Source organism: Lactuca serriola, chromosome 5, assembly GCF_051521515.1.
Source record: "Lactuca serriola cultivar US96UC23 chromosome 5, Lser_US96UC23_V15, whole genome shotgun sequence".
NCBI lineage: Eukaryota > Viridiplantae > Streptophyta > Magnoliopsida > Asterales > Asteraceae > Lactuca > Lactuca serriola.
Genome location: NC_136412.1, coordinates 336511715 through 336525893, shown reverse-complemented (window position 1 = coordinate 336525893; position 14179 = coordinate 336511715). Strand labels below are relative to the sequence as shown.

Genomic DNA, 14179 nt, shown 5'->3' with positions numbered 1-14179 from the left:
CTTAGATGAGAGATGCATGCATTGGGTTTGGTGGGATAAAGTTTTAGCTCGAAAAACGGAAGGGGGGCTCGGTGTTGGGTCGTGTTTTGTTATGTATTGCATCGATTGGGCTCGCTAGTTAGTCTAGTTTTGTAACTCCGATTTGGGCCTGTCCAACCATGAGCTTGATAGGGTTTATTATAAATACAGGTGCTTGCATGCATATTAGGTTAACGTCTGAAACGATAGTTACGATAGATCAAGCATTATTCAGAAGTTTCATTATCGTTCTATAACCCTAAATCCTCTACAACGGAAGTTCTTAGTCGAGCTCTGCTGAGGATTGTTTGAATTAATCATTCGACATATTTTGATCCATACTTGTCTTATTTACTGTTTTGTGTTCATCGTAATACCTGTTACAAAGATCTAATCGATCTTCAAGTTTATTTTGTAACTCATCAATTGGTATCAGAGCAGGAGGCTGTGTAATTCATACACTTCTTTTCTGTGAAAAAGGTTGCGATTAGGGTTATTCCGCATTTATTTATATTTATTGAGCCGTCATCCCATAATTGACGCAACTCAACATTTATTTGTGTTGCCCTAATTTAATATATTACAAGTCTGATCTTTTAAACAGATTATTCGATCTAGCATGGACGAGTCACAATCCAATCCCATCAACATCTCAAACAGCATTGGATCAACAACAAAGATTCTCATCCTTTACACCCAAGATTACGAGGTCTGGGCACATCACTTTGAAGATTATGTCATCGGATCTGAGGACAATGGATATCTCATCTGGGAAGCAATCGTATCCGGACCATTCGCTCATTCAGCAACTTCAAGAATTATTAAAACTCAGAAGGAGTATAATGATCTTTTGAAAGACGTTAAAGATATTGCTCAAGATGAAAAAGATAAATTTCAGTGCAATATTAAAGCATTGAGATTAATCAGATTCGCTCTTCAATCTGACACTTTCAGACTGGTGATTTCATGCACAACTGCCAAAGAAATATGGGACAGGCTACGAGAATTGTATTCTACGGATGAAGATCTCGAGCATTCCATTCAAACCTTGCTGTTGTCCGAATTTGGTGAATTCAAGTAGAGTCCTGAAGAAACTGTGACTCAGACGTTCAATCGCTTCAATCATCTTCTTAGTAAGATGATTAAGCATGACATTGAAAGGAAGTTGATTGAACAAAAGGTTACATTTTTAAACGGTCTCAGATCTGAGTGGAGAGCGGTTGTGTCCACTGTTAAAGCGCATGAGCAATTCAAATCTTACTCTTTGGCGAAACTGGTAGGCATTCTGAAATCTCAAGAAAAGATCGTGTTACAGGAGAAAAATGTGGTTTCAAGCTTGGGTTCATTGGCCCTTCTGTCCAAAAGCAAAGCTGTGATGGAAGATGAAGACCTCAACCTAGAGGATTATGACCTTACCTCTGAAGACTATGCAATGATGGTGTTAAACCCAAAAAGGTTCATCAAGAAAAGGTTCCCCACCAATAAGAACCGGCATTGGCAGGGAAATTACAGCTCTGAAAAGGTTAGGGAAGAACCGAAAGCAGAAGAACCAAAGAAGGAACCGAAAGCTGAAGGAGATTCGGGAGTGAGCTGCTATTATTGTGGAGGAAAGAACCACTATGCCAAAGATTGTGTTCTTAAGAAAATGGCAGAAAAGGATGAGGAAAAAGACGAAGAAACTGTGCTGTTGAAAAAGCTAGAAGAAGTCAAAAGAAAGAAATCCACTGCTAACCCCTCTATGAATGCTTTAATTGTGCAGGGTTTGGTAGCGGATGATGAGTTCGGTGGCGTGGAAGTCTGGTCAACTGATTCTGAAGACGATGAAGTCAGGAAGCCGTCTCATGGGAAGGCCTATGTTGCAAAAGGTGAAGGGAGCGGTGGAAAGTGTTTAATGGTGTCAGACGTGTCTCAGATGAGGGGATACAATACAGATGGTGGGAATGAAGACGCAAAGGAGCGAGAGGACTTGTGCTTCACAGCAAAACCTCTCAGCGTGCAGTTTAACGAGCTTGATGATTTAATCAAGAAGGTACAATCAGTTTTTGTTTCATTCAAAGTCCCACAAAGTTCATATGAAAAGGAATTAAAAATTTTCATCATTGTTATATTTTGGACAAAGCCGTATATGGACTGAAACAAGCTCCGAGAGCCTGGTATGAAACGCTAACAAAGTTTTTAAAGATGTCCAAATTCAAACAAGGTTCGGTTGACCCAACCTTCTTTCGTAAGAAGGAAGGTAACCACCTTATGATCGTTCAAATTTATGTCGATGATATCATCTTTGGCTCAACGAATCCTAGCTTAACGGCTGAATTCAGAAAGCTGATGGAGACTAAATTTGAAATGAGCTCAATGGGTCCAATTAACTTTTTCCTTGGTTTAAATATTAGACAGGGACCCGAAGGCATCTTTATTAATCAGGAAGCTTACACGAAGACTCTCCTTGCAAAATTTGGCATGATGGGAGATTCAAAGGTTAAAGTTCCAATGCGTTCGGCACCAAGCTTACTCCATCATTGGATAAGCCAGCAGTTGATATTACACTATATCGCCAGATGATCGGTTCACTGATGTATCTTACTGCTAGTAGGCCTAATATCATGTTCTCAGTTTGCTACTGTGCTAGATTTCAGGCGAATCCACGTGAACCTCATATGCTTGCAGTGAAGAACATACTCCGTTATCTCAAGCGAACTACCTCTTTAGGCCTATGGTATCCATCCAACTTAGGCTTCTTCGTTCAAGCCTACTCAGATGCAGACCTTGGAGGTTGTGGACTAGACAGGAAAAGCACCACGGGAGGCTGCCAATTCCTAGACGGAAAGTTAGTTAGTTGGCAATCAAAGAAACAAACCTGTGTGTCTTTATCTACAGCTGAAGCGGAATACATTGCAGCTGCCTCCTGTACTTCTCAAGTGATTTGGATCCAAAGTCAACTCCGGGATTATGGACTCAATATGAAAAAGATCCCACTATAGTGCGACTCGGAAAGTGCAATTAGGATCTGTCATAACCCAGTGCAACACTCGAAGACTAAGCACATAGCACTGAGGTATCACTTCATTAAAGATCATGTGGAAGATGGGAACGTTGAAATTCATTTTGTTCGAACCACTGATCAACTGGCTGACATCTTTACCAAAGCTCTTCCTGAAGCATCGTTCAACAAAATTCTACAAGGGCTAGGTATGATGGAATCAGAGTCAGTACCAAACATTACCTCTCAAACTCAAAAGCTAGAAGCGAAATAGACCGAACGTTCGGGTTCGGGTCTTGTACTTAACAACCGAAATGAACCGAACGCTCGGGTTCGGTTGAATAATCTGCTCTTCGCTCATCAATTAAAGGTAGTTTTCTTGGTTGTAGATCTTATGTATAATTGCTCCAATTGCATTTATTTTATTATCAAAGTTATTCCCTTTTTGAAAATCTATTTTCTTTGGTAACCGAAATAGACCGAACGTTCGGGTTCGGTTCCAAAAATTTTCTTACCCGAAATATACCGAACGCTCGGGTTCGGTTCCACAGTTTTTCACAACCGAAATAGACCGAACGCTCGGGTTCGGTTCCAAAGTTTTTTTTATCTTTTTATTTTCTTTCTCAGTCTTATTTTTTTATTTATTTTTTTCTCACTATTATTTATCAAAAACTCCAAAAATATTTTTCTTTTATTCAAAAACTCCCAAAAAAAATATTTTGTTCTTTATTTTCTTTTTGGCTTTAATTTTATGTGTGTGTTCGTTTATGGGGAAATTATTGAATTAGCTAAGTGTCCCTAGAAGCATGCTGTTGTATGTGTCCAAAGCCTCACTTGATTTTGAATAATAGGCCTTAATGACTTGGTATAAACAAACCTTGTCTTCCCAATTAGGCTTTCTTATTTATTCTAATCATGAGCTACCTAACTCTCTTCTCACATGAGATAAGAGTTTTCTGCTTGGTCCAGTTTTTCACAGCAGAGGTACTTTGTTTTCTTACACCATCTAAATTGCATTTCTCCATCACTTTCGTTTCACAACAGTAACCCTTGAGACTTTCAGAAATTACCACTGAGGTTTATGGTTACACAATTTCTGTGTTTATGATCTTAGTTTCGTGTCACTACGATCTAAGTGAAACCCAAAATTCAATACCCAATACGAATTGACGGTGAAAAATTAATTAGTTCTAGTTTTCACCATTGAATTGACGGATGTACCTCCTTGAAATCTCAAATTTTCTTTTGTGTGATTCCTATGAAATTGTTAACACCCATAACATTTCTTCCCTTGGGATCCAGTTTTAAATTTTTGTTGAGATTTCTTAAAATGTCCTAGCCAAATTTACATTATTCCCAACCTACTTGTTCAACAGACTACACCGGTCTCACAAGTACTTCGTTCACTTTCTATCTTATATCAAGATTAGGAATGTTGAAACGAAGCAAAAGCCACCCTAATAAGCTTAATTAAAAGAAGCCTTTCAACACATCTTAACAAGTGTTTGATCGTCATTCAACGGGAAACCCCACCAACACTTTAAGGTCTCTCTTGACTTTGAAGGAAGAGATTCGTGCCCGGGATCATCTGATTCGTGTCTTTATTGACATCACATTTTTCCCACAAATTATTGCTTTATTTCTTTTCTTTTACACTCTTAGCACGAAAATTTATGATTTTCCAAAATTCAGGTTCTATTAATTACATGGCATTTTACTTGGATTAGCAGTTGATTAAAGGTTGTGGTTGATTTTAATCCACGTGGCGATATTTTTCAAAAGATGCCGTTACAATTTAAAGGGATAAGATAAAGGCGTGCTGACTCAGGCGGGAGTCTAATCGATTTGATTTCAAACGGCGCTAAAAGGGCAGGCGTGAGAATCGGAAACGTTTAATCTCCAAACGACGCAAGAAAAGCGCGTGTGCATCTGAAACGGTTCATATCCAAACGGCGCTTGATGGGAGGCGTGTTCTTAGGGGTCTGACACTCTCTCTCATGTGTGATCATCGGCTACCCCAACTGTCACGCATCAGTCAACTCCGGAAAACTCTTCATTTTTCGATAGAAGATTTGGGAAGATCTTTCTCTCTCCTTACCCCACAGTATAAAAGGCAACATCCTCTACCGTTTACCTCTTTACTACAATTAAAATTCCCAGAGCGCAAGAAATCCCTGAAACTTCACTGTTCATCATCTTCTCCACTTTCTTCAAGCAATGGCAGATTCATCCTCCGTTCACGCAACATCCCACATTCTGCCCATCCGTCCACAAAAAAGCCTGATCATTGATTTATCTCCTCACGTTTAGGATGTCTTCATGTTCCCCATTATCGAGTGCTTGAAGTTTTCGCCGATTGCTCCTGCACTTACAAGAGTTGAATCCGTTCCGATGGAGTTCTTGTCGCAAATCTTTGCGACTGCTCACTATGACAAAGCGGTTGACAAAATCTTCTTTGACGTTTTTCAACACAAAGCGTCAATTTCCAAGCAACAATTTTGCTCCCTGTTAGGGTTTGAAGCTGACTCTACGAGGGTTAATCCTGAGACGATTCCTCTGGGGCACTTGTTCAATATGTTTTACAACATGGGTTATACGGAGGTGCTTACTTCAGTCGCGAAATTCAAGAAGTCGTGCCTGCCTCCACAGTGGAACGGGATGTTCACTGTTCTTTTCAAAGGGTTATCTGAAAGAAGCTCTGGATCTGACGGGGCCAGTCGGTTGTTCTTGTCAATAATGTATGGTGTCTACAATGGCATCAACATGGATTACGGGTCTATTTTGTGGCAACAACTCATCCAGAGTCTCTCCTCTACCTCCAGGCATTCTGAAATTTCTTACGCCAGGTTCTGGACTTTGGTAACGAAATGGGTGATGGACAAGTACCACGTTCCCATTGTCGCTGGTGCTCCAATGTCTTCGATTGGTACATTCCATACCACGAAGATCATTATCTCGGACGCTTCCAAATTTCCATTCAACGGTTCAATTCCAGAGTCTATGTATGGTAACGTTCCAGCTGATAGTCGGATTATCAGAACTTACAAAGAATTTAAGCGTTCTGGTCCGAGGGATCTCACACCGGAGATGTTGAAGTCGATTCACGATGCCGACAAGCCTGCTCCAAGAGGCAAGAAGGTTGATAAAGGGAAACAGGTGGCGAAAGGAGCTAAAGGCCCGTCTCCAAAGAAGAGGAAACCCACAAAGGCTGCTCAGTCTCCGCAGCAAAAGAGGCGAAAAACCCAACCCAGGAGAAAGCTGGTTATCGGTTCCTCCTCAAGCGAGTCTGAGGGTGAGAGTTCGGATTCTGACGACTCTCCACGAGGCAACACTCCACCCAGATCTCCTACCCCTGAAATTCAAATCCCTCCTTCTCTAATTCCCTCTCCTCCTAAAACTATTCCTACTTCCATTCCCACCATAAACCCCTTTACACACATTCCAAACACTTCAATCCCAATGCCACCACCAATATTCTCCGATGCAACCACAACATCCACTGCAGAAGTTAGAGCCAACGTATCTGATACGGGGGTTCATACTGATGCAACCGAACCTACACCAGCACCTGAAACCACAAACACAACCGAAACCCCAAAAGCAACCGAACCTACCCCCACACCTACACCCGAAACAACCCAACCCGAACCTACCCATACTACTGTACCACCAGCTTCTCCACCACCACCATCTCCCGGTCACGCCTCCGAGGGAGACGAAACATTCCTTGGCGGGGAAAATATGACGTTTGACTCGGTCTACTATAGTCCGTTTCAAGTGCAGAGCGATGATGATGACGACGCTCCGGTTACAAAGAAACATCTCAAGGAGCTCCATGACAAGGTTGACTTGCAAATTGCCTCTTCTTCCATGTCTCAATCATCACTTTCTGAAGCTGCAGTTCAGAAGATTGTTGATGCTTTCTCAAAGGCTCAGCAAATTCTCTCGCTTCTGCAACCTCCGCCATTGATGCCTCAAACAAAAGCCTGTCAGGCTACGACCGAAAAAGTTGATAAACTATTTGCTGATGCCTCTGCCCTGTTAACGTCTTTACAGGAGAGTGCAAATGCCGCTAAGACTACGTTGGAACCGATTGTTCAACAGTTGGCCACGTCTGTCTCCACTGATTTGAAGTCCTTCACATCATTTTGTCAAACGCTCTCCGACGACAACTCAGCATTTCGTGCTACTATTGACGAGCGTCTCTTAAAGCTCCAAGAAGATTTGGCTGCTGAGAACTCGTTGATGGATGTTTTAGCCAAAAAGACCACCGCTCTGAAGGTCAAGAGTGTTCAACTCTCTAATTCTCTACAGGAGGTTGATTCTCTTCGGTCCGAAAGGGAGGTGATTAAGTCGTGTGTTTCGGATGTCCACTCTGCCATATCCAACATCCTTGAAGCACATGATCCCATCCTGAACTACACTGTGAGGCGAGACCTTGCAGAGAAGCTCGTTCCCGCCCTTGCCCTGCTAAGCAAAATTGAAGGGCTATTTGATTTCGTGTCCATTCCGAAACAAGGGGGAGAAAAGGAGTCCATGTCTCAACCACCTCCATCCTCAAAGGCAACTCACACAACCGAACCTCCTCCAGTAGACCAAGCCTCCGGTTCGGGTGTGAAAGATAAAGGTAAACATGTTGCTGAGGAAGAAGAGGAAGAAGACAAAGAAACCATTGCCGACTTGTTGAAGCGTAGAAGTCGACGCAATGTGGCTGATGATAGTGCTCGTGTGGCTAGAGAAGCTGAAGAAGCTGAACAAAAATAGAAGGAGGCCTACGACCTTCTTGAGAGTAGGGAAAACTCTTTTTCCTGTCTGGACTCTCGAGAGGATGATAAAGGAAGCCATCGATACTCCGAGCATCTTGTGGCTGGAACCTGTTATTTCACTTGACTGTTCCAACACTGTCGATTCTCAGTTCGACATGCCACTGACCCGAAAGGCGTTCATCTTTCACGCCTTCTCCAACGTTTCAGAGTTCCCTCATCCTCATCCACAGGTTGATCGGGACTTGATTAATTTTTATCTGAAGGCTGCTCATCCTCCATATCAGACTTGGAGCGCTCAGAAGATTATCAACGTTCGGGTCTTGAAGTCGTACACTGAAGGGAACTTCATCAACGTTCGGTTCAAGGTGCTTCAGGGGTCTGCCAAAACCGAACATGCCATTTCTTTAGCAGATATTCCGAACCTCAATCCCCATGATTGGATAATCTTGCACGACATCCTTCTGACCAACGAAGCTGAATATGGTCCAATCATTGACCATCTCAAGAGGATGCTGGTGTGCTACATCATGGAAGTTGCATTGATGGATCAGGAGATAGCAAGCGTACTTAAGAAGAAACCAAAAATCTCTCCTGTTGGCTCGGCCAGTGATCTGAACCAAATGCAGATGGGCAAAATTGACTCGAGGCGGAATTCAGTCATGTTCACTAGGAACAAAGGACAGAAATGTCTTTTTGCCTTAGCTGATAAACATCTGTACACCACTGCTTGCCTAGAGCATGTTTTGGGGATCATCCATAGATGCAAGCAAAACTCAGCGGATGATATCAAGTACTTCGACGACATGATACATTGGTACATTCGGTTCAGACAGACGATCCTTGCGCTAATCTCTCGTTTGTTTGATACCACGAAGAAAGTTCCCGCTGCTGGCCCAAGCAAGAAGAAGAAGTAGTCTCGCTCCAATTTGACGCAAAGGGGGAGATTGTTGGGTCGTGTTTTGTTATGTATTGCGTCGATTGGGCTCGCTAGTTAGTCCAGTTTTGTAACTCCGGTTTGGGCCTGTCCAACCGTGAGCTTGATAGGGTTTATTATAAATACAGGTGCTTGCATGCATATTAGGTTAACGTCTGAAACGATAGTTACGATAGATCAAGCATTATTCAAAAGTTTCATTATCGTTCTGTAACCCTAAATCCTCTACAGCGGAAGTTCTTAGTCGAGCTCTGCTGAGGATTGTTTGAATTAATCATTCGACATATTTCTATCCATACTTGTCTTATTTACTGTTTTGTGTTCATCGTAATACCTGTTACAAAGATCTAATCGATCTTCAAGTTTATTTTGTAACTCATCACTCGGTATTGGCAGTTTGTTTTCCTTTAATCGGGCTCTTCTTTTTAGATGGCGGTGGAGATTTTTTCACAACCCATACTTGATTTGGGTTAAAGTTGTCAAAGCTATTTATGGTCTTGACAGTGGGTGCAACTCCCTGTCTCAAAGGAGAGGGTCGATTGGTCCGTGGAATGGTGTTATTCGGATGTTGGTTCAGTTAAATAGTCGTGGTCTTCATCTTAAAATCTTTTGTCCTATTATGATTGGTGATGGGAATAGAACTTCTTTCTGGCGAGATGTGTGGAAGGGAGATGTTCCCCTGGCTACTTCTTTTCACAGGATTTTTGCTCTTGGTCCTCATAAATCGCTCACTGTCTATGATAGATTTCTTATCGGATGGGATTCTGCTCTTCTCAGGCGAACTCCTAGAGGAGGTATTGAGGAATCTCAATGGGTTGATTTTACTTCTTTGATGCAAGAAGTCTCTCTTCATTCTCACCCAGACCGTTTGGGATGGACTATAGACGCTTTTGATTCTTTTTATGTTTCCTCCCTCATAACTTTTTTGGATACTCATATGTTATTGTCGGGGAGATCTGTGACCCGTTGGAATTCTTGGGTGCCAATCAAAGTGAATATTCTCATTTGGAGATTGCAGCTTCGAAGTATCCCTACTAGAGAGAATCTTTCTCTACAAGGGATCACTATGAATTCGATCCTTTGTCCGATTTGTTAATATTGTTGAATCTCTTGATCATCTTTTTGCCGGTTGTAATCAGCTGATTGAGATTTGGACTCGTGTTGCTATTGGGTGGGGCGTCCAAACTCCTCCTATGTGCTATATTGATCATCTTCTTTCGTGCCCCGATTCTCTTTCGTTAAAAAGAGGGCAACATCAAGCCTTTGATGCGGTCATTTTCACTATGTTTTGGTGTTTATGGAATTTTCGTAATTTCATCATTTTTGGAACGACGCAACCTAAGAAATCTTTTATCTTAGATGAAGTCATTGATAGATCTTTATTTTGGATTTCTAATAGGTATAGAAAAGCTAAAATTAGTTGGACCTCTTGGTTACATAACCCTCTTTCAGCTTGTAATTTGTTATGATTACTTTCTTTTCTAACTACTTGCTAGTTTTCTTATAAAATCCGCGTTCAAAAAAAACACATAATTTTTTTAAAAGCTTTTTGGTTAATCAAATATTTATCATCTTTGAAAACCTTATAAACATTTTGGTCTAATTTGTTGTTTTTAACCACAAATGAGTGAATGACACTGATTTTATTTTTATAAATATGTTGTTGAAAAAAAAAATTATAAAAATTTATTTTGCCTTGTACGATGATAACTAAAATGTTTTCTCGTAGGACTATTTTTGCAAGTAAAAAAAAAAATCTAGTAAACTGTATTAATTGGTTAAAAATAATGTAAAAAATAAATATAAATACAATTAATAAAATAAAATAAAAAAGTTGTTAAATAGAGAAAATAAAATAAAATATATAAATAATTAAAAAAATTCATAATATACTCGATAATATAAATATAATAACATACTTTTACATTTATTCTGAGTAGTATTTGATTTTATATTATTATTCCGTAAGGTTGTTACTACTTGCACTATTCTGCATCTATATATACCCATCCCCAATCACCCATTATTCTTGGAGTTAAAGAAAATCAAAGCAAAGGTTTTCCCTTCTCTCCCTCCGCCACACCTTGTACCTCTTGCTTCAATGGCGGTTTCTTCTCCAGATGCCACAGATAAGCTTCATCAAGCTTCGCCACTCGTCAATGGCGTCCATAAGAATCAAGAAGAATTTGACCCAAGTGCCCCTCCTCCATTCAAGGTGGCTGACATCAGAGCTGCCATTCCCAGTCATTGCTGGGTCAAGAATCCATGGAGGTCTCTCAGCTATGTCCTCAGGGACATTTTGGTCATTTCCGCATTGGTCGCCATAGCTGTTATCTTCAAAACCAGTTCATGGGTTTGGCCGATTTACTGGGTTGCACAGGGCACAATGTTTTGGGCAATCTTTGTTCTTGGTCATGATTGGTACGTACATTGTTAACCTTTCAATACCTAATCATGCTTTACTCACTTGTACCTTATGCATTAATTTACTTGTACAGTGTGCCATTACAGTTGTACTTTTTTTTGGATCTGAAATCCTTTTCTTTTTCTTTGGTTCCCATTCTCAGTGGCCATGGAAGCTTTTCAGACAACCCTAATCTCAATAGCGTCGTGGGCCATATTTTGCATTCTTCGATCCTCGTACCCTACCATGGGTGGTATGCTTGTGCAATTACCAAATTAGCCCTATCATTATTCAATTATTTATTTATATTATATATTATATTTAATTTCTTTGTATTATTACTTTTATTTCTTAAAACATAGGAGAATCAGCCACAGGACCCATCATCAAAATCATGGTCATGTCGAAAATGATGAATCATGGGTTCCGGTAATTTATCATTTATTGTTAAATAAAGTTGTTGATAGTTATTATTGCACAATAAATTTTTATGTATTAACTGATGATATTTAATTAATTAATATTTAATATCCAGTTGAGTGAAAAGACTTACAAGACATTGGATGCTCCAACTAAACTACTCAGATTCAAAGTTCCTTTTCCCTTATTTGCCTACCCATTGTACTTGGTAATCATACTTCATACGTCTATTGAATAATTACTAACTTGTACGGTACTACTATTCAATGCTTGACCCGACCCGTTTTTTTCTTTGTGGGAAAACAGTGGCAAAGGAGCCCCGGGAAATCAGGGTCACATTTCAACCCATATAGTGACATGTTCACCCCCAATGAAAGGCATTATATTGTGACATCTACTTTGTGTTGGGCTCTAATGGTGGCCAATTTAGCCTTTTTGTCAATTATTATCGGCCCAACCCTATTGTTCAACCTCTATGGCATTCCCTACTTGGTACGTTTATTCTTTTTCGATCTAAGAGTATTATTGTCATTTTACCGATGGTCTAACGCGCTTTCGTCTACAGATATTCGTTATGTGGTTGGATTTCGTTACTTATTTGCATCACCATGGCCATGAGCAAAAACTTCCTTGGTATCGTGGCAAGGTAAGGATCAAGTTAATTGAACATGTATATATTGGATACATTGATCAATCAGTGTATATTGTATATATACTGATCCATCAGTGTATATTGTATATTGTATATATAGTGATTGATCAGTGTATATGTATATTATTGTATATTGTATATACATTGGATACATTGATGGATCAGTGTTTATTGTATATATACTGATCGATCAAAGATCATATCATTGATTATGACATATAAGTTTACATTGATGAGTGGTTTTTATGATTTCTAAAGGAATGGAGCTATCTGAGGGGAGGATTAACAACCGTTGATCGAGATTATGGAATATTTAACAACATCCATCATGACATAGGCACACATGTTATCCATCATCTATTCCCACAAATCCCACATTATCATTTGATTGAAGCGGTATTTATTTTTTTTCAAAAATTTATGTTAATTTCGACTTTTTGATCAAGTTTTAAAATTTATTTAGTCTTAGGGGTGTTTGGCTTAGCTTTTCAGGGGGCAAAAGTCCTTTTTGGAAAAGTTACAAAGAGGTTTTCCTGACTTTTCCAAAAAGTTCATTTTTACTTTTATCCAAATCCAAAAATAGCTTTTAAAATGCATTTGCCGAACATCTTTTGTTTTCTATCTTTTCCTAAAAGAACTTTTGGCCTCTAAAAAGCTAAGCCAAACACCCCTTTAATTTTGTATGTTGTGTAGACAATGGCAGCAAAGTCTGTGCTCGGGGATTACTATCGGGAGCCGAAAAAGTCTGGTTGGATACCTGTTCACTTGATAGACAACTTGGTGAAAAGCATCAAACAAGATCATTACGTTAGTGATGCGGGTGATGTTGTTTACTACCAAACTGATTATCGAATGCTTGGGAAGAAAATGGAGTGATTAAACCCTAATATCAAAATGTCGTTGCAAAAGAAAACTCTCTAAAGAAAATAAGACAAATTTAGACGCTATATTACTGTATTATTTATTTATTGTTGTGTAACGGATCTTGAAAAATTTGTAATCCAATATTTAATTGTTTACAAATTTTTGATAGCTATTAAACTTCACTTTTTGCATTGCTCGTGACTCGTTTGTATATATATACATGCGTATCTTGTATCTGTTGCTATAATAGAGTAAATTCAAAATAACGTTAGATGAACAAATGAGCTGGTCTTTATGTTGGCCCATATCTTAATGGACCGCTTGTTATTTATATTATGGACCACCTGATCGATTTGGTACAAACGGTCCCCCCTTTTACAAAATTCTGAAATAATATTTTCGATTCTGTGTAAATGATATGGTTTGATTTTGTTTTCATCATATCGTTAACTTTAACGATTTTTATTTGGTAAAGTTTTATTCTATTCTATACTGAATAATTACATGATATTATTCCAATTGGTTTGGTTTATAAATTCGTATCCAAAATATATAACCCAAGTCTATCTATCCTCCTTAATAAATGAAGGTTTTTTTTGCCACATGTCAATCTCTTATGAGTTTTGACACTTGTCATTTTGTGGTATTTTTGAGTAAATATTTTTTTCCATTTGTCATTTTCTTATTTTTTTATCTTTCTTAATTAACACATCATATTTACACCTTAATTAATAATTGTCTTAATTGAAAATAACCAATAAATTATAATATTACAACTCATATAATATTTAATATGTTTTCTTTTAAATTTAAATTTTAAATTTCAAATTTAAATAAATTTTTGTTTAAATCTTCATATTTAATTTTTTTTTATCTAACCCGTTTAACATACGGGTCTCACAACTAGTCTACTATAATAAATAAAAATTCATTTTGTCACATGTCAATCTCTTATGAGTTTTGACACTTGTCATTTTATGACATTTTAAAATAAATAATATCTAAATGTAAATTTATGATTTTTTTAATTTTTAAAATTAAAAAGTCACATAATACTTATACTTCTATATGTAAAATATTAAATGAATAAATATGATAATAAACTGCAATTAATAACTTTCTTTATTTTTTATTTCTTATTTTA

General features: G+C 38.6%; 1 protein-coding gene across 1 annotated transcript; it reads left to right on the top strand.

Annotated features, from left to right (window-relative positions):
- The first annotated feature begins 10711 nt into the window (after positions 1-10711).
- On the top strand, positions 10712-13226 carry LOC145055306 (acyl-lipid omega-3 desaturase (cytochrome b5), endoplasmic reticulum-like). Its single transcript, XM_079003602.1, has 8 exons — positions 10712-11116; positions 11263-11352; positions 11462-11528; positions 11635-11727; positions 11826-12011; positions 12085-12165; positions 12430-12567; positions 12865-13226. The coding sequence occupies exons 1-8, from the start codon at positions 10797-10799 to the stop codon at positions 13045-13047; spliced, it is 1158 nt and encodes a 385-aa protein (XP_078859728.1). The 5' UTR covers positions 10712-10796; the 3' UTR covers positions 13048-13226.
- The last annotated feature ends 953 nt before the right edge of the window (positions 13227-14179 follow it).

Coding starts and splice junctions, on each gene's coding strand:
- LOC145055306 (XM_079003602.1), top strand. CDS start 10,797: ATGGCGGTTTCTTCTCCAGATGCCACAGATAAGCTTCATCAAGCTTCG. Junction 12,012..12,084: donor TCTATGGCATTCCCTACTTG/GTACGTTTATTC, acceptor TTTCGTCTACAG/ATATTCGTTATGTGGTTGGA. Junction 12,568..12,864: donor ATTATCATTTGATTGAAGCG/GTATTTATTTTT, acceptor TATGTTGTGTAG/ACAATGGCAGCAAAGTCTGT.